This window comes from Chelmon rostratus, chromosome 10, assembly GCF_017976325.1.
Source record: "Chelmon rostratus isolate fCheRos1 chromosome 10, fCheRos1.pri, whole genome shotgun sequence".
Lineage (NCBI taxonomy): Eukaryota > Metazoa > Chordata > Actinopteri > Chaetodontiformes > Chaetodontidae > Chelmon > Chelmon rostratus.
The window spans coordinates 18274782-18293265 of NC_055667.1; the positions used below are offsets into that span (position 1 = coordinate 18274782).

The 18484-nt window shown below is 39.5% G+C and overlaps 4 protein-coding genes across 4 annotated transcripts; 3 read left to right on the forward strand and 1 right to left on the reverse strand.

Moving 5' to 3' along the window:
• The first annotated feature begins 3620 nt into the window (after window positions 1-3620).
• On the forward strand, window positions 3621-7078 carry abhd6b (abhydrolase domain containing 6, acylglycerol lipase b). Its single transcript, XM_041944900.1, has 8 exons — window positions 3621-3745; window positions 4382-4538; window positions 4873-4986; window positions 5083-5215; window positions 6117-6274; window positions 6407-6461; window positions 6551-6651; window positions 6805-7078. The coding sequence occupies exons 1-8, from the start codon at window positions 3621-3623 to the stop codon at window positions 6982-6984; spliced, it is 1023 nt and encodes a 340-aa protein (XP_041800834.1). The 3' UTR covers window positions 6985-7078.
• Window positions 7079-7239: 161 nt separating this feature from the next.
• On the forward strand, window positions 7240-11133 carry kctd6b (potassium channel tetramerization domain containing 6b). The gene is made up of 3 exons (XM_041945738.1): window positions 7240-7438; window positions 8825-8927; window positions 9437-11133. Exons 2-3 carry the CDS (start codon window positions 8901-8903, stop codon window positions 10121-10123), a joined length of 714 nt encoding a protein of 237 aa, XP_041801672.1. The 5' UTR covers window positions 7240-7438; window positions 8825-8900; the 3' UTR covers window positions 10124-11133.
• Window positions 11134-12326: 1193 nt separating this feature from the next.
• Window positions 12327-18161, forward strand: LOC121612802 (small integral membrane protein 4). The gene is made up of 3 exons (XM_041945913.1): window positions 12327-12626; window positions 14314-16679; window positions 18084-18161. Exons 1-2 carry the CDS (start codon window positions 12473-12475, stop codon window positions 14403-14405), a joined length of 246 nt encoding a protein of 81 aa, XP_041801847.1. The 5' UTR covers window positions 12327-12472; the 3' UTR covers window positions 14406-16679; window positions 18084-18161.
• On the reverse strand, window positions 14582-16667 carry ognb (osteoglycin, paralog b). Its single transcript, XM_041945911.1, has 6 exons — window positions 16523-16667; window positions 16327-16405; window positions 15903-16067; window positions 15605-15807; window positions 15381-15473; window positions 14582-15228 (listed from the first exon to the last, which is right to left on the reverse strand). Exons 1-6 carry the CDS (start codon window positions 16619-16621, stop codon window positions 15058-15060), a joined length of 810 nt encoding a protein of 269 aa, XP_041801845.1. The 5' UTR covers window positions 16622-16667; the 3' UTR covers window positions 14582-15057.
• Window positions 18162-18484: the final 323 nt, after the last annotated feature.

Here is an 18484-nt window from a genome sequence, read left to right on the forward strand (position 1 = left end):
CTGAGGTCTACATATATACAAATAAAGGATTCAGCCACTGACAGCAGGAATCACATCTGATTCTTGCAGGCCTTCAGAGGATGGAATCATTGTTCTATTTTCTTTTCTTTTTTCTTTTTTTTAAACTATTTCCATTTTTTTCCTTTAATATTTTGTAATGGGTTATTACATCTAGCACTCTTCTCAAAGGGAGACAGTTTACATAATTGCATAATATCTCAGTATATACAGTTTCAATATTGACTGATATAAGGTTCTTAAAATGTCAAAGGAGCAGGTCAGCTTACAGTACAAGAGTAGTGCTCAGCCTGTAAATACACTTGTATAATGTCTTTGAAAAAAAATGCCCCTGATGATGCCATAGTGATGTCATCAGGGTTGTCTTGGCGTGGGCTTAAGGTCGTATTCAGACCGACCTGAGCCTTGTGTGAAAGAACGTAGCCGCTTTATTCATTTGAATGGTCCTGCAACACACCACAATGTCTCCCAGCATTTTGCTGGGAGACATTGTGGTGTGTTGCAGTGGTTGTGGTTAATCAGATACATTCAAACAACAGCCCCCTGTGCTGTTTTAACCCTCTTCTTGTTTTAAGGCTCCATACTGCTTAGACTACTGGCTGATCCGTGTTTGATGATGTGAGTTAATGTGACTACAGATTGCGGGTGCCTTCACATCTGCTGGAAGATTATAGGGTTAAGCACTTGGAGCAGCTATGCCCTCTAAGCAGGCTGACCACACTGATGGCAGGCCTATGGAAGAGGATGCAGTTTATTTCTCAACAGGATGTCTGTTTCTTAATTTTCACGCTTTGCCATGTCTGTCAGGTCGTAGCTCCAGAGGAAATCACTGACTCTGTGGATGAGTCGCCCATCATGACGCATCTGATCCTCTTTTTTTTTTTTTCTTGTTGCTGTGCTACATTGGCTCTTACATATCCGTCCTGCAGGCTTTGTTGTGTCAGTGACGCCTCTCTGCCTACAATGTGACGACCAGAACGATGTGGTTAATGTGATGTGAGGCCGTAGCTCGGACAACCTGGGGAACACACTGTGTACGCTAGCAGACTGAGGACAGCCTCTTCGTCCTATATAAACCCTAATGTGAGAATCATTCCCACGCATGGCGAGCCTCTCTGCAGAGTTGCCGTGTCCATTTGTTCTGCTCTACTTTGTATGTAGGTCATCTGTAGTGGACCAGAGATGCAGCAGAATGGCAGCTGGTATGGTACTTTCACTGTGTAATCTTGGGCTTCATATTAGCTCTAATTTTCATCGATACTGATTAAAGTCTTTTTCACATGGTATGCGAGATTCTATGTGCAGATAATAAACAATTTTTCCAAATGATAACACAGTGAATTGCTTTTTAGCAGACATAACAAATGTTAATATACCGACAGTCTGTATCAACAGTTATTGATTAGCTAAATCCCAAAAAACAAGAAGTATTCTATGGTGCTTTAGAAAATTTGAGCTTGAATTGAAAAATATGGAGATGGGTCAGTTACTCTTGTTGGGGTTTACTCTTGAGGATTATAATTTTGTACATCTAATTGAATCTTTCTATACCAACATTTCCCTCCTTAGTCAGGAAATATAACTTAATATAACTAATCTATTCACAGTTGTGATGCACTACATGTTTTTATGTATAATTAGCTATATGTATTAAATAAATAGGCCAGCACATCTGCTATGGACCTTTAAATAACATAATTTTAAGGCATTTTGATGTACAAAACATCCTGGGATCTATCATGTCAGTATCACCTCTGGGGGGCAGTATGTTCACGGTGAGGCTCTGAGGGTTCATCACTTCTGTTTCCTGCCTTCAGTCAAGGAAAAGTGTTAGAGACAGAGGTCAAAATCTGGAGTCCTCAGCTAGATCAGAAGTCTGCATGCAAATCCCTCAAAGCTTCACTGTCAACTGAAGCGGAGCTGATGATGCTTCATCCTCTGTGGATGTCATGACACCCAGTGGCCTGTGCACAAAGCCATCAGATCCTCACTGCACACTGCAAACTGGAGACACTCCACAGTCTGCCTCTATTATGACACCCAGTGGTAAGTTTAGGACTCAAAGGCACCGTAAAATAGTGCCTTTTAATTTAGAACTACATGTATATTTCTACACTGATTCATTTGGCAGACATAGACATATAAATGAAGAATGTTCATTCTTAAATTTTAGCCTCTCTGAAGTTCTTCTCATCAGTAATGTCTCTAGAGCACGACTGGTGTTTCTTCTTGCTCTGTTACAGAACCTGGAGCAGACACCCAGTCAGTTCTGGAAATAACCTAAACATAAGATGGGTCTTCTATGCCGTGATGCAGCATTGTTGCAGAATTATGTCTTACGCAGTAATAATTCATAGTAAAACAAAATGAGCTCCTTATCAATCTTTATACATCTCACATTTACATTAAGAACCCAAAACTGTCTTCAGTGGCAGGAAAAGACCAAATTTGTCCTGTTAATTATTCAACATTAAGTTTGAGATTCATACTCAGAAGCCACAACAGATATCCAGCAGCAGCCGAGGCCTGAAAACCAGCTTTATCAACATGAACTGAAATAAAGCTTGTGGACATGTGCTGTGAGGAACACTGTTACAGAAATATCACGCATTTACTATGTTAATCTCAACTAGCTGTGAAATTACACTGATGAAAAGAACGCAATCTTGCCACTGTAATCTGATTTTCATCCTTTTGTGAACCCACAACGCATACAAACAAGATCAGGCCAGGTGTTCTTGGCATAAACCTCTTTTCGGGTATGAATGTGTGGATCATTGCTGCTGGGCAGGTGTTCATATGCTTTAATTATATATAACTGAAAAGAGGCATGTTTCTATACTTTGTTTCCACTGCAGTTGGTCAATGATCAGTTGTTACACACAGTTTCTTCATTGTAGATTTATTCTATTCACTATAGCTTTTTATGGTGTTACAGGCTGCTGTAGATATTTTGTGTAATTCACAGTTCTTATCCTTCATTGTAGCACAAAATGTACTTTCACGTACTATTTCTTTATTGCAGCTATTGTGATATACAGAATGCTGTGTATTGTTTATTGCTGAGAGTTTTGACCTGGACTCAGTCAGAAGCAAAGTCTGGCCTGTGCGTTCACTTTAAAGGATTGACCGAATAATGTAGTGGCCCGGTTTCCCCAATGATGACTAATAATCAATGAGTTTATCCAGGGCAAAGATAATCTGCCGGGACCAACTGCACTCCACAGGGACATGTTTTTGTATTTCAACTTTCAGACAGATAAGTTGCCTGTTTCTGCTTTCAACACATACACAATACCTGCAGATAAACTAAAGCATCTGCTACCTGATCAACAGACTCACAGGTGAACCAGCGGTCACATGTGTCTGCCTGTGACAAAAGAAACGAGGGGGATAAAACTCATCTGAAAAGTAAGTTTGTACATTTTTTTAAACGGCGTGTTGTGGCGTGGCAGGATGTTCGATATGTTACATTAATGAGTAATTTATTATCTCCACAAAACACCGTATGGATGCTAGATCCTGTCTTTACCCCTCCCCTGACATGCTCATGAGATACTGCGTGTGTGTAATGTACATTCATGTGTTCCTATAGGTGAGCCATGGCAGCCGATCTAGATGTGGTAAACCTGTTTATCATTGCGGGGGGAACACTGGCTATCCCCATCCTGGCCTTTGTAGCTTCTGTCCTTCTCTGGCCCTCCGCACTTATTAAAGTGTATTACTGGTAAGGCTGATAACTGCGTTCTCCTCCTGTCACTTTACATGTTTATAAATGATGTGAATGCCAGAGATGGGCCTGAAATGATCATTCTGCCACAAATACGTTACAATAAATTACCAAGTACAACAATGTTTGGCTGCACAGGGTGTCTTAAAACAATACTCACATGCCCTTATCTGCACTGAAAGCACTGTAAGTCACTTGAATTGTTCCTCCTGTACACACTGGCCACATATGGATAACATGGATGGCCACATAAAGACATCTCTTTGGAGGGAGTTTGATTGAAAATGCTTTAATAGTGAATCTGTTTGCAGCCAGTTTGGAGAGGAGGAATTTCAGCCATCAATACCTCTTTTACTGTAGTCATGGACATCATCATGAGTGTTGCATTAAAATTGACTTGACAAATGTGTGCATATGCATATCAACATGCATATCAAGTACATTTTTATGTGGCCAAAAACCCCAAATATGCCTCAGTCTGAAACCCTGAATGTGTCCAAGCAGAAAATGGCAGCGTTGGCAACACATGCTCATAAAAATTTGCGTCTAAGCCCATTATCAGGTGGCTCAAATTTGAATTCCAGTGGCGTCATGTCTGTGTGCATGAGCTCAGACATACCTGCTCCTCTTCAGGTACTGGAGGAGGACTCTGGGCCTGCAGGTGCGCTACGCAGACTGCGGCGGCTATCGCTTCTGTTACGCCTACAGAGGAAAGCCTGGGATGAGACCTTCCATTTTGATGCTGCACGGCTTCTCTGCTCACAAAGACACGTGGCTCAGTGTGGTCAAGGTCAGAGATCTGCAACACTAAACAAAACCATGAAAAAATAGGTTACTCGAAAAAACAGACTTATTTATTTATTTATTTTTGGACTTTATGTGGTTTGAATTTCCATCTTTGACATTTCCAGGTAATTTAGAAAACCTGATTTCAAGTTTATTATTATTATTTTTCCTTTGGTTGCTTTTTTAAGGGTTCACAAATTCTATGGCAGTTAAATTTTAACATGAAATTTCACAACTAGGTAGGTGTTCAGTTTTATTGGCTTGACTTGGCAAATTTCTTGGTTTTAGTGCATACAATAATGGTTTTAAGGTGTACTTTCTCTCCTCTACTGTTCTAGTATTTACCAAAACATCTGCACATTGTGTGTGTGGACATGCCTGGCCATGAGGGAACAACACGCACCAACACCGAGGATTATTCCATTCAGGGGCAGGTCAGAAGGATCCGTCAGGTACACTGAAGAGAGAGCGATTGATCATATAGATGTATTTGTCAGGCACCGAAGTCATTCCACTGAAAATCTGTTTTTGTCCCTCGGTCTTCTCAGTTTGTGGAAACCATTCGCTTAAACAGGAAGCCTTTCCATCTGGTTGGAACCTCCATGGGAGGAAATGTAGCCGGGGTTTATGCAGCCTGCTACCCCTCAGAGATCTGTAGCATGACGCTCATTTGTCCAGACGGTCAGTCACTGTGTGTGTGTGTGTGTGTGTGCGGCCATGCATTACTCATGTTGTGGGGACATAAATCTGTTAACGCAGTCACATTGCGGGGACTCGCCTTCCTTATAGGGTCAGAACGCAAGTCCCCATAATGTAAATCATTCAATTTTAGGGTGAGGACTTGGGTCAAGGTTAGGGTAACATTTTCACTTTAGAGACACCCTCTCATGTCTTCTGTGGCTCTGGAGGGAGCTTTTCAAAGTTAGAGAAAATAACTTTGATGATGTCATAGTGATGCCATCTGGACTTAGCTGGGGGTCTCCAAATTTTTTAACAGATACTGTTACAAACAAGGTGGAATATGAAAGATGTGGACATTTATCCAAGATGGTCCAACTCCCTCAGGTCTGGAGTCTGTGAGCCAATGGGAAGAGAGTATAATGAGGTCCGTCATTTCCATTAGCTGTGTGTTTTTTTTTTTAAGATCACAGTTTCCCTGCTCAGTAGCATTGTTTTTTTTTTCGTAGTTACTAGTTAAATATTGCCTCTTGTTGTGTTTGAGGTGTGGAAGAGTACTGCTAAATTACCTAAAAAATACAACCTCCTCTAAGTAGTTAAGACGCTATTGAGTTGCATGATCATCATTAAACATCTGGATATCTCTGCCTCTGCTTCTTCGATTGTGTCCTTTTTTAAAATTTCCTCTTTCAAGTCTCCCAACATTATGAACGTGCAATACTGAATAGCTGAAGTGCCCCTTTAAAACCAAATGCATTCAAACATTTGCGGTGCAGTCATTTTCACGCCCACAATCATTTGCTGTTTCTGACATTTCATTTGATTACCAGCATTTATGGTTCCAAACAAAATGTGACTGTACATCATCAGTGTCTAATCAGAAAACACAAATTTTATCCTGCAGGTATAAGACACCCGTGTGAGACCAAATTTGACAATCATCTGCAGGACCTGGAGCACAGCAATTACACATTAAACATCCCGCTGATCCCTACAACACCCGAGGAGATGGAAGACATGTTCAGACTTTGTTCTCATGTTCGCTTTAGAATCCCTCAGCAGGTCAGGTCCACACTTGAAAATAAACGCACTGAGGCTTTCACTTTGTGTGCACGCAGAAAAAGTCACAGAATAATATTCACCTCATTACTTTTGTTGAAAGCAGCCATGTTTAAACATGTTCGCTTTGTTTAGATTCTTCAAGGATTGGTAGATGTTCGGCAGCCTCATAACATATTTTACCAAGAAGGTTAGTTCACTTTGGTGTGAAACATTTAACAGTATACAGCACAGTATAGTCCATGTGACCTAACAGTAACTATGTGTCTTTTTTATTAGTGTTTATGGAGATTGTTGGTGAGAAGTCGAGATACGCCTTGCAGGAGCACTTACATCTGATCACTGCACCTTTACAAGTGATATGGGGCAAACAAGACCAGGTAATGTATGGTGTTCTACTAATACAGTGATCCAGCAAAATCTATAAAAATACAGAAGAGATTATCTGCAGCTTTTGCTTCTAAATTAATCCTAAAACTTCCCCATCAACTGTAACCTGAGGGTGACCTCTCAGCTGTCCTGTATTTGTACAGGTGGTGGACGTCTCAGGAGCTACAGTCATTGCAGAGGTACTACCTGGATGCAGGGTGGACCTGCTGGAGAACTGTGGACACTCTGTGGTGATGGAGAGGCCTTGTCGGACAGCCAGACTCATCCTGGAGTTCATCATCTTGCAGCAAGACGCCAGAGGTGGCACAAAGAAATCTTCCTGAGTTCAAACGCTATTAATCATCACTTTGCACTGCAATGCTTCACATGTCCCTTGTACGTGACATGCATATGTATACTGATATCCAAGCCTCAAAATTTTACAGTAAGACACTAAGCAAGGTTTATAGTGCTCCAGCATTTCTTTACATGTTAAAATAAATCGCATTTCAATTGCAATTTAAATGATGACAGTAAAAGCTCCGTGCATTTATCTGTGTGTGGCTGCGTTCAAATGTGTGAGTGTATTCATGCAGAGGTGCCTGTGGTTGCAGCAGGACCTCCTCCCCTCCTTCACCCTCCTTGTGTGCGCAGTTTTGCTGCAGCCTGGAGCCGAACACAGCTGCTCAGTCCGACCAGCGGCAAACATCACTGACTGTCTGGCTGAACCGTTAAATGCCGAGCGCAGAACGCTGTGTTTGGACAAAAAAAGAGAAGTAGGCAGAAAGAGGCGAGCTGGTAAGGCTTTGTTTTAACGTCTGTGTCACTTCCAGACAGGCGAATTAAGATCCCGGCGCTAACCTCAGTAGTAACATCGGCTAGCGTCAATGGCTCGCGGACTGCTAGCTATGTTAGCTCCCTAGCTAGCAATTAGCTAGCAGGCTACATTTCCAGTATGGTACTCGCTTTGTATGTAACGCCGCATATCTCAGTGCATCCAACTTCACACAGTAACTGTTATAACTGCATGATTGTTACTTGCGATATCGTCTCGTTAGCCGGCTTCTTTCATTGTCATAGCAGAGAGAGTGAAAAAAGGTTGAATGGGTACTTTCAACACCAACTGCTTGTATTCAGCAAACATAAACGTTAGCCGGCTTCCCTAGCATTCACCACGTCATTAACGTTAGTTAAGTCGCACTGTTGCCGTATAAGTGGGTAGCATACAAAAATCTAAATTTATGGGTTTATGTTCATTAAGGAACGCGAAGTTTCGCTTTCAATTCGCTCAAGTGACATTATGGTTTATGGTGATGAATCACCTCTGCTCCTGAGTCCTGAATAATGCAGACACATGAGGTGCTACGTTCATTCTTGACCTCGGAAACAGTCGTTATCAAAATGTAGCTGTCCGGAGCTTTTGATCATATCACATTATCAGATCGAGTTTGCCAGTCGTTACTGAAATGCAGAATGTTCAGAATCCCTTGTTTTCTGAGCACTTTGCAGCCCTTTTGGCTTAAGGTTCAACATTTTAATTCAGTCTTCTGATGGTGCAATATGATCCAAAGCTCCCAAACAGCTACTAAACTGAAATTATTGTTGAGTGAAAAACAGCTAGCGCACTTAAAAGTTCTGAAAGGAAAGTATATACTGTTCACACACTTTTAATCCACTTTTAATCCACAAAGCAAGCAGTGCCTTTTGAGTAAACAGGCTCCCGGGCATAACATTACTCATGTAATCCAACACACACAGGCAGAGATGAACTATATGATTTGACGGAGTCAGGAGCTGCATCAAGTAACTGATTAGTTGTCATCTTTTAAATTAATCACCAACCATTCTTATTATGGATTAATCAGAGTACTTTTTAAGAAAAAAAGTCAGTCATCTGATTCCTGCTTCCTAATTGTTGAGATTTTCTGGTTTCTTTACTCCTCTGTGACAGTAAAATGAATATCGTTGGGTTGTGGACAAAACAAAACATTTTAGGACATCATCTTGGGCTTTGGGGAAGGCATTTTATAGACCAAACAACTAATCAATCAAGAAAATTATTGACAGATTACCTGACAGTGTAGCTCCTTGTTAGTTGCAGCCCTAACTGAGTCTATGATTATGTCCCTCATATTCTGCACAACTGTGTTACAGCTTGTTGTAATGCAACACTTTTTTTCACAGGTGAAAGTCAAGTCAGCCAAAACCATATCTGTTCCCTCTCTATTTTGGTTCTGACCAAGTGGGTATTGTTCTACAAATGGATAATGGAGACTGGGGCCATAGGGTAAGAGATGGATGGAAGTTAGACTAGATATATGAGCAATGTGAGATGCTTGTTTCTGATGAAAAAAATGTTGGCTGAAATTTATTGTTGCAGTCTAGCACAACACCCCTGCAGTAAATCGTGCCTTAATGAAGATGATGGTGTTGTGTTTTTGTGTAAACTGTTTAAGGGATGTGTTGACTCAACATTTAGATAATTTTGGAGGCTGCAGTTTGTGATTCTGTTGAATTGTATTGTATTTACTAAGATGTGTTTCGAACATTTAGTGTACCCTCATTCTTATGACTGGGGTGGACAAAAGTATTGGAAACAATTTTAGAAATCAGAAAGCCTATCACTGTAATGCATTAAAATTCAACAGCATGGCACCACAAACTATAAAATGCAATTTATTTTAGCTACGTGTGCTTAATTTCACACAGTTCTTGTTGTCACCTACAGCTGCAGCTTACCTGAACGTTACAAACACATGTGCTTCTAATCCTCCTCTTTGTGCATTTTTGTCCTAGATGACCACTCCTGTTACCTTGAACGTGGGAGGCCACCTGTACACCACCAGTTTATCCACCCTGCAGCGATACCCAGACTCCATGCTGGGTGCCATGTTCCGAGGAGATTTCCCCACAACTCGCGATTCCCAGGGGAATTATTTCATCGATCGAGATGGAACGCTTTTCCGGTACATCCTGAACTTCCTGCGGACATCTGAACTTACCCTCCCCGTGGACTTCACAGAGACAGACCTCCTAAGGAAAGAGGCAGACTTCTACCAGATCGAACCTCTGATCCAGTGCCTTAATGATCCCAAGCCACTGTACCCTCCTGACATCTTCGAACAGGTTGTGGAGCTCTCTAGCACCCGGAAACTGTCAAAATATTCAAACCCTGTTGCTGTCATCATCACACAGCTAACCATTACTACAAAGGTTCACGGCCTGCTGGAAGGTATTTCCAACAACTTCACCAAGTGGAACAAGCACATGATGGACACCAGAGACTGTCAGGTGTCCTTCACCTTTGGACCGTGTGACTACCATCAAGAGGTGTCCCTAAGGGTTCACCTCATGGACTACATAATGAAACAAGGCTTCACCATCCGCAACACGCGTGTACATCACATGAGTGAGCGTGCAAACGAGAACACGGTGGAACATCACTGGACTTTCTGCAGACCGGCTCACAAAGTTGAAGACTGAGTAGCACAGGTGTTGTAGGTGACACTGCTGTTTGATTTGTCCTCATTTTACACAAATAATAATAGAAAAGAACAAAACTGAGCCCTTTTTCAGTAATGTATCACCAACAACGATTTTTTCCCCCTCATTCGTGGTACAGTGCACAAGTCCAGACGTCCAGCGTGTTGCAGTGCACAAGTCCAGACAGATAGCATAAAAACAATGAAAATGTAAATTCTTGATTAATTCACCTGTTCAAATTGCAAGAGTGTTATCTTATTATAACACTTTCTTATCTGTGCTACCACTGCATATTTAACATTTCTTGAAAAATGTATGCTTTGCTGAGGTAAAGGTCTACAAAAGAAAAACAGCATTCGTTATGAAGCAGAAAGACTCTATAGCAATGATTTTATTCATGTTGGGCACTACATTATAACCAAATGATGCTAAAAAATATGGGTACATTGATTTTTATAAGAATAATTGTGATTTAATGTGGTTCCAAAACCTGCATCTGTTTATTCTGAAGTCAGTAATAAAGTGACTGTGAACAGATAGCCATGATTTTAGACTTTACGCCTACATACAGTATCAAATCTAACATGTATTAATGTAAATTCATGTCACGATTTGAGGGGAAAAGATGGATTGAAAAGGTTTGTACCCCATACACAAGCTGTCTTGGTCATGTTTTGGACTAGAGACACAGAACAGATAACTTTTTTTGAACCCAAACCGTCAAGAGGTTACATTTTTGTTTAATAATAATAATAAATTATGATTAGCCCAATTTCTTAATGGTAAGTTTACAGTAGTCTCAAAATTAGTCTCCTAGTTCTCTATAATCTCCTTGTACGGTACTATTTCTTAAGACCCAAGTTGTTGTTGCATGTGTCCCAGTGTCTTGTGTATGTATACGTATTTGCTGTGTGCGCTTTGTGGTATTATGTCATACTGTTACACTTTAGAGCTCATATCAAAAGTGATGTGTTTGGTCATCCCAGCCAAAATAAACCCATTTGTGTATTTGTCAGTCATTATTTTTTTATGGTTGAACTTTTCACATTAAGTCAATTAAAATTTGCACTACAGGTCCAATTTTAAGTGAGCAGAAGGCGCATGTGAAAAATTGTATCAGAAATCCACCATCAGTATTTGAGCAAAGTTTCTGCCAGAAAACATGTTTTATACTATAACATGTTTTCTGGCAGAGATGTAGACATTATGTATGCCAAGCTTCCAGCTGGACTTTATGCTTTCACTCATTTCCTGTTGCAAAGCACAATTGCATCTGTCTGTCTGAAAACTAATTTGCCTGAGTAAATTGAATGCAATGAACAAGTGTTTGATGTTTGAAACACATGTTTCAGTAGTTGCAGTTCTCATCATTCATTGGTTGAAAATAAGTGGGAATGAAATTTGACCCATGTTAAACTATATTTGACACAAACTTATTTTTTATTTTTGTTTTGTATGCCAGTCCAACCCTGTGGGATCATTTGATTTCCATCAAGTGACCTATTTTTACAATATTTATTAAATTCCAATAGAAAATGCTCTAGAATACTGGGAACACGCTGAAATGTCTATAGATTAGTCAATTTAAGAAACCAGACTAAACAATACAGAGTTAGACTGCCTAACCCCGTATCGTTAAACCAAAGTGGCATTGCCCGGTTATTTTCTGCACAGCAATTACATGATAAACTACTGTTGGCCCAAAGGTTTAAGACATTCAATACAGACCATAAAGACTATTTTCACTGTCAGTACTGAAGCAATGGTCATTTATTTGTTCTAAACCCTTTAAGGCAGACAACACGTGACCAACATGTGACAGCATCACGCCCACAATTTTTGTCTCATTTAAACACATCTATTTTGTGTCTGTTATGTTACTTAAGCACTAGGCTGACTCTAGAAATCATTTATTTGAAAAAAAATAGTATATATATATATATATATATATATCCAACTTTTAAAAAGTTATTATTTCACGAATGTGTGTAGAAAAAAGCAGTTATTAACATTGTGTGACTTAAACCTTAAATTGGCTGTTTAATATTAATTCTCTCATTTTATCCACGGAACACACACGGAACACAACCGGATGTGACGAGTCATGTTTGGTGCGTTCGTTTTAAATTCCAGCATCAGAGCTGCCATAGGCTCCTGTAGATTCCAGTCGACTCCGCTCATTTGCTGGGTACCAGGCAACAAAACGAGCGCACTTTCACACGTCCATCGCTTCCATAATGTTTGTAAAGGACATGTAAAGGTCCATACTAAACAGCTTACGGCAAGAGTTTCCCTGCCGCACTGCGGACTGTTTGTCGACACACGATTTAAGTATTTGTGTTAGTCAGGATGCTCCGTAAGAGTACAAATCTGAGCTACTTTCTGGACCTTGTCCCGGGTAAACGTGTTCTAGGGACATACAGGTTCCTTCCTGTCTTTTTTTGCATCGGAGGCGTCATGGAGTGGATCATGATCAACGTGAGGATAGGAAGAGAGACTTTTTGTGAGTTTAAAATGACGAATTGGTTTCCCTTTAGTAAAGCTTTGGTTTAAGATGGTATTCATATTAGCTGTTAGCGGATGTTAGCATGACGGGGACCTCTGTTAGCCTGTTACCCCTGTAGCCTACGTATGTAGGTTAACTCTTGAATATTTGTTAACGGGAATGAAAACTAACAATAGACCAAAACTTTCAAAATCAAATCAGTTTTTTGTCCGATTTACAGTAGTACATTCTGGCTTACTAGATTGTATAAAGTACTTGCTGTCTGGCAGGCTGCTTTACTTAATATTATAATTGTCATGTTAAATGTGTCAGTAACTTGCATTGAGTTACCACGATGCAGTGGACATGCTGTTTGGACTGTAATTGTATAGAGATGTGGGACACAACACCCTCGTTTGCCTTCAAATTAATAGCATAGCACAGTATTTTTGACTCAGTACCTCTGTATAAGTGATGATATTTTAACATAGGGAAATGACAGCATGCTGTACATCAAGATAATGGGGCGACCATATTATGAGATACAATTAAGATACATATCACCAGTGGTGGAAGAAATGCTCAGATTCTGTAGCAATACCACAATATCAGAATATTCCTGCATTCAAAATCGCAAAGGTGTGCACTTAATGTACATAATGTATTGAATATAAATTATGTACAATGAACCTTTTCAACATGTTTTATTATCATGTATATGATAAAGTGAAGCAATTTTAATAGTTAATATTATAGTTAATTAATATTTTAATATTATTTGAGTTGATAAGCATTTAGCCTATAAAATGTCAGAAAATACTGAAAAATGTCTGAGTAGGTAATTGTTATGTTGTAATGTTTTTTTTGTCTGATAAATGATATATATATGTATAAATGTTGTAGTACCTTTTGTACTGCTTAGTAGTTTAGTAGTATAAGTGCTTCATACTTTATAAACTGATCACATTCTTCATATGTAATATTACAAACTCAAATGTAGTGGAGTCCAAGTACTGAGTAGAAGAAAACACTCAAGTATACGTACCTTTAGGACTAGACAGAACCCTAATGTGTTTCTACTCTCACTGAACCCACATCCCCTCGTTCGTGTTGTGTTCAAATGTGCCATATCAGGAGAACTAAAAGGATGAAAATCCTTTTGTGTTAAAAAAAAAATAGAAAAGCTGCCCTGCATATTTTGTCCTGTGTAGTAATCTGAGGCCATGTAGGGATACAGAAAAATGTTTTCCTCTACAGAGAACAGACTCCCACTCCTAGTTTCTTTCATTAGCTTGTCATTACTTTTCTTGTTACATATTTTTTACAGTCACGTTCTTTACTTTTTCTAACTTTGCAGAAAAATATGCAGAATAACCTATAGGCCTTTTTACAGGAACTAAGTGAAACTAATTATTTCATTAAAGACGGCTCACTTCCATTAAGTGTCCCAGAAAGCCATGCCAGTGAGCCAGCATCTTGGAACTGTCTCACCTAAATGGAATGCAGTCATCATTAATGTATTAATTTCACCTGTGCTTTCCCAGCTGTGACAGCTGTCTGCCATGGAAAAAAAAACTATATTGTTAATAAGACATAGGTGGCAAGCATCAACCATTCACAGTGTAGTCTCAGTAGTCCACCATCAAAACTGCCTATATTACAACCGTCTCTTCTCAGTCTCTTAATCTTGTTTTTGTTTTTCCAGATGATGTCTACCGAAGGAAAAAGTCAGAACGCGAGTACCAGCAGAACATAACAGATGGTTTGATAGTTCACAGTGAGCCTGCAGCCAAGTGAACGATGGTTGGATTTACTGTGGACTTCACTTGTGTCGTCTAAGGACAAATTCTTGGACTCCTACTCCCTTCCTTGTTTCCAACAGGCTGGAATGGACGTCATAGCATGTTACTGAGTTACAACATCTGTATCACAGTCATGAATGTTATTAAGGAGTCGAGAGTGAAAGGCTGATGGAAAAATCACTTCCAGCATGCAGGATTTATTGTTAATATGGTATTCAGTTTAAGAAACATGAGCAGTAATAATATTACTGGTGTGAAATCCAGTGAAAAAATCTCAACACTGGCCTTATATTGATTTTACAGAGTCTACGTTGATGTGGAATGTTAAAAACATCTGCCAAGACAAAACAGTCTCAGCCAAATTGTTACAAAAGAAAAAAATACAAAGGTTCTTTGTGTTTGGACATCTTGGATGATTTTGCACAGGTGTGTTTAATACTGGTGGATAGCATTTGATAAGACACAAAATGTAATTGTACGATTTCTATAAGAGGCCTGAAATATACAGTGAATTTGAGAATATAAAATGTAATGTAATAACTATATTTTGCAAATGTTATTTGTATTAGCTGTGTATCTGCATCCTTCATTTTACACAATACTTCCCCTCCAAGGTTTATCTCTGACAAGTGCATGCTTTTGGTATCTCAGTTGTACCATCCGATAGGGAGGGAGTGCAGACAGATGAAGCTGTTAGGGTGCTTGGACAGCATGACGGGGTTCCCATCCAGTCTCACCTCGTCCATGTTGGTCCGGATGTAGTAGCTGGTGTTTCCTTTGCAGAACGTCTCATCTGTTATTGATAAGATCTTGTTGTTCTACGGAACAGACACAGGAGACCAATCTAAGGACACAAAATTGGCCTGTCGTGTAGCCCTGTACCACTGGCTCAGCAGACAGAAATCTGATTGCTTCTACGGAGCTTCTCTGATTAATTGTTATGATTGCGGTGAATTACAGATGAACTCACATGCAGGTGCACAACATGAAGTGACTCTGGAAGTTGGGGCACTGCTGTCAGTTCATTGTTTCCGAGGTAAAGATATGCCAGTCTTGTAAGTTTCTGCAACAACAACAACAAAAAAACACTATTTAGAATTAGGCTGCCTGTTGTATCAAACATCTAAAAACATGCAAAGTACATAACATCTGCAACATTTAAAATGAGATCGACTGTCTTGCTTGCCAACTTACTTTAAAAGCAGTTGCCTTCACACCCTGGGTTCTAAGCTTGTTGAAATTTGCATTCAATGATACTAGTGTGGTGGGAAGAATGGGAAGTTTAGTTAGTCTGTTTTCTGCAAGAATGAGCTCCTCGAGATTGGGAAGCTTTGAAAAAGCTCCATCGTCTATCTCAGCGATGAGATTCCCACTTAGGTCAATTCTTCTTAATGTGGCTGTTTATAAAAAAAAAGCAGAGGGAGAGCTTGAAGACAGCATTCTTTATAGTTATTATTCATTATAGTTGACCATTATACTGACTTTTATTTACCCATGTCTGCAAAGTCTCTGTTGCTTATTTTTGTGATTTTGTTGAAACGTGCATAGAGATATGCGGTTTCCTTTGGCAGTGCGGGCACAGTCGACATTTCAGGGGACACCTCCTCACAGTAAACCGATCCACTCAGGCAAACGCACAGCAGACATGTCGGCAGCTCTGAAAAGATCACAGTGTTGTTTCATCACCTTGTTTTTATAGAAAGACATTTAAATTTTTTCCTTGTTTGTCTTTGGGATGCGACTGTGCAGTTTAAAATGCGCTACACACAGTTTAGATGAGGACACTTGATCAGCCTCATTATTACATAATATGTGTTTTAGCGACATTCACAAAAACGTGGAAAAATGCCTCAGCACGTGTTGCATAATAGCCTCTGAAACAGTTGTTGAAAACTGTCTGTTAAAATAAACCTCACCATCGGCTTTAGGAGCTACTGCTGGGTCAGTGTCCCGGTCTTGAGGGGTAGCATAGTCTGGAAAGTTTACAATGTCTTTCTGTAAAAAAAGAAAAAAATCTTAATAGCTATACTTTCCCTCCCAACTCAAGACTATTATGCATTTCTTCCACCCGCTCATTTACACACTGTATAAACCCCCAAAAGATATTTTTACCTTTGGTTTTCTTACTTCCATGTATTCATCTTTTGCCGCAGAAGACAGTATCCATGGGAGCATAACAGACGTCAAAATTAAAGTCCGTAATTGCATCATCGTGTGTTGCTGGTGAGAGAGCAGAGTACTGTCTGCAAGGCTGGGATCTGAGGTACATGTGAGCAGAAAAATTTTCCATCCAGTTTTATTAAGCTGCCAGTATACTGCTGAGTAAGAAAAGGAAACTAACTTTAACTCAATATGTGCTGTGTGTATGTTGCTCTCAGTGGTCAGGATGATTCTAAAGACTATATAGATGCACTGCAGTTTTAGGGAAAGTGCAGATGATGAGCTGAAAATATGGAGCATTGAGTGCCGATTAGAATATTGGTTATAGGCAAGTCATTAAGTAAACCTAACGAACGATGCTTTTAAATTTTTACTTTGAGTGACAAAAGAATGTTCCTGGAAAAATAGAGTGGTCTGGGTTCCAGTAATTCATGGGGGAAAAATTGAGTGATTTCTAAAATATATTGCCAAAGCAAGCACTGAATTGCAGAGAGAAAAGCATTTTGAATATGTCAGTTTTTTAACTTAATACTTCAGCTCAAATACCAACTTAATAACAGCAGCGAATTCCCTCTGTGTCTTTAGGAGAGGGCTGTTCCCCTATTAAATGTTGCTATTTCTGAAGGAGCAGCCATCTTTGAGGATGATGGTGTATTTTGAGAACGTGTGCAGCCCTTTCCCTTTTCTGAATTATAATGAATAATGTGATGAAAAGTTTGGCATTCAAGCAGCTGGACATTTACGAGATGTCCTCAACAGTAGTGCAGTTTTCCAGGAGATGATGTGGCTTTGTGTCTTGAATCAGAATTGAAAACAGGTACTGTAATACATATGTATTAACAGCGTTATATGTGATGTGTCCAATCTTCCCACCTGGATAATATACATGCGATTGGTCGGTTAATTGATTGACAGGAAATGAATGGTCACTAGGAATTGTTACTCCTTTATTGTGCAAAACTGTCAAACACCACTGGTTGGATGGATGGATGGATGGATGGATGGTTGGATGGATGGATGGATAGATAGATAGATAGATAGATAGATAGATAGATAGATAGATAGATAGATAGATAGATAGACTTTATTTATCCCAAGCTGGGAAATTGCAGTGCAGCAGCAGCATTACACACAGTGAAATAAGTGAAAAATTGTGAAATAAGACTATAAAGAACAAACTATACATAATAAAATAGCAAACAGTAGCAATGAAAAGTATTGCACAAAAAAGAACATCTACAGCAAATGACAGCGTGTAAAAAATAAAGTGTACCATGACTGTAAGCATTACACACAGTGAAAAAAGTGATATCTTTGGGTTTTGGACTGTTGAAGATGCCTCTTTAGGTCCTGGGAAAATTTAATTACATTCTAACATTAAAAAAACTAAGTGATTAATCAGAAAATAATACTAATAATAAAAAAGACAGATGGACAAGGTAGTTTTTTCTACTTTACTATTTTACTATTGATTGTACGGCAAAATGTATTGATAACAGAAACCACTTATCAGCAGGAGTATCAGGTTCAAACCCGTGCAGTGACAAACATCTGGACTGCTAAAATGTCCTTTAGCAAAACCCTGATGCCCTGCTAGTTCCAGAGGTGCCACTCTGCCACTGACCTTGACCTTTGACCTTGCTGTACAGGGTGGAAAGCAAAAGGAGCTTTCAAACACATGTAAGTATGACACTTACTGATGACATGTACTCATTAAGTGAAGACCAATATTAGTCTCCCAATTTCCTGCCTCAATTGTTTATTATGTAATGCTTTTAAATGGTGCAGACAGCTCTAATGTTAAAGAGCAGAAGTGGGTTGTCCACTACTGTTGTGCCCCATCTTTTAAAAACGTCGGCATGCTGTTAATATTCTCTGAGTAAATAAACAGGAAGCCATTGAATCAAGAATCAA

Excerpts from the sequence above, each read along its gene's own strand:
- ognb (XM_041945911.1), bottom strand. The coding sequence starts at position 16,621 with ATGATGCAATTACGGACTTTAATTTTGACGTCTGTTATGCTCCCATGG. Across the intron at positions 16,406-16,522 it reads TGGAAGTAAGAAAACCAAAG|AAAGACATTGTAAACTTTCC; the intron begins GTAAAAATATCT and ends CTTTTTTTACAG. Across the intron at positions 15,229-15,380 it reads TTCATGTTGTGCACCTGCAT|AACAACAAGATCTTATCAAT; the intron begins GTGAGTTCATCT and ends TCTGTTCCGTAG.
- abhd6b (XM_041944900.1), top strand. The coding sequence starts at position 3,621 with ATGGCAGCCGATCTAGATGTGGTAAACCTGTTTATCATTGCGGGGGGA. Across the intron at positions 4,987-5,082 it reads AGGTCAGAAGGATCCGTCAG|TTTGTGGAAACCATTCGCTT; the intron begins GTACACTGAAGA and ends CGGTCTTCTCAG. Across the intron at positions 6,462-6,550 it reads TAACATATTTTACCAAGAAG|TGTTTATGGAGATTGTTGGT; the intron begins GTTAGTTCACTT and ends CTTTTTTATTAG.
- LOC121612802 (XM_041945913.1), top strand. The coding sequence starts at position 12,473 with ATGCTCCGTAAGAGTACAAATCTGAGCTACTTTCTGGACCTTGTCCCG. Across the intron at positions 12,627-14,313 it reads GATAGGAAGAGAGACTTTTT|ATGATGTCTACCGAAGGAAA; the intron begins GTGAGTTTAAAA and ends TTGTTTTTCCAG.
- kctd6b (XM_041945738.1), top strand. The coding sequence starts at position 8,901 with ATGGATAATGGAGACTGGGGCCATAGG. Across the intron at positions 8,928-9,436 it reads ATGGAGACTGGGGCCATAGG|ATGACCACTCCTGTTACCTT; the intron begins GTAAGAGATGGA and ends TTTTTGTCCTAG.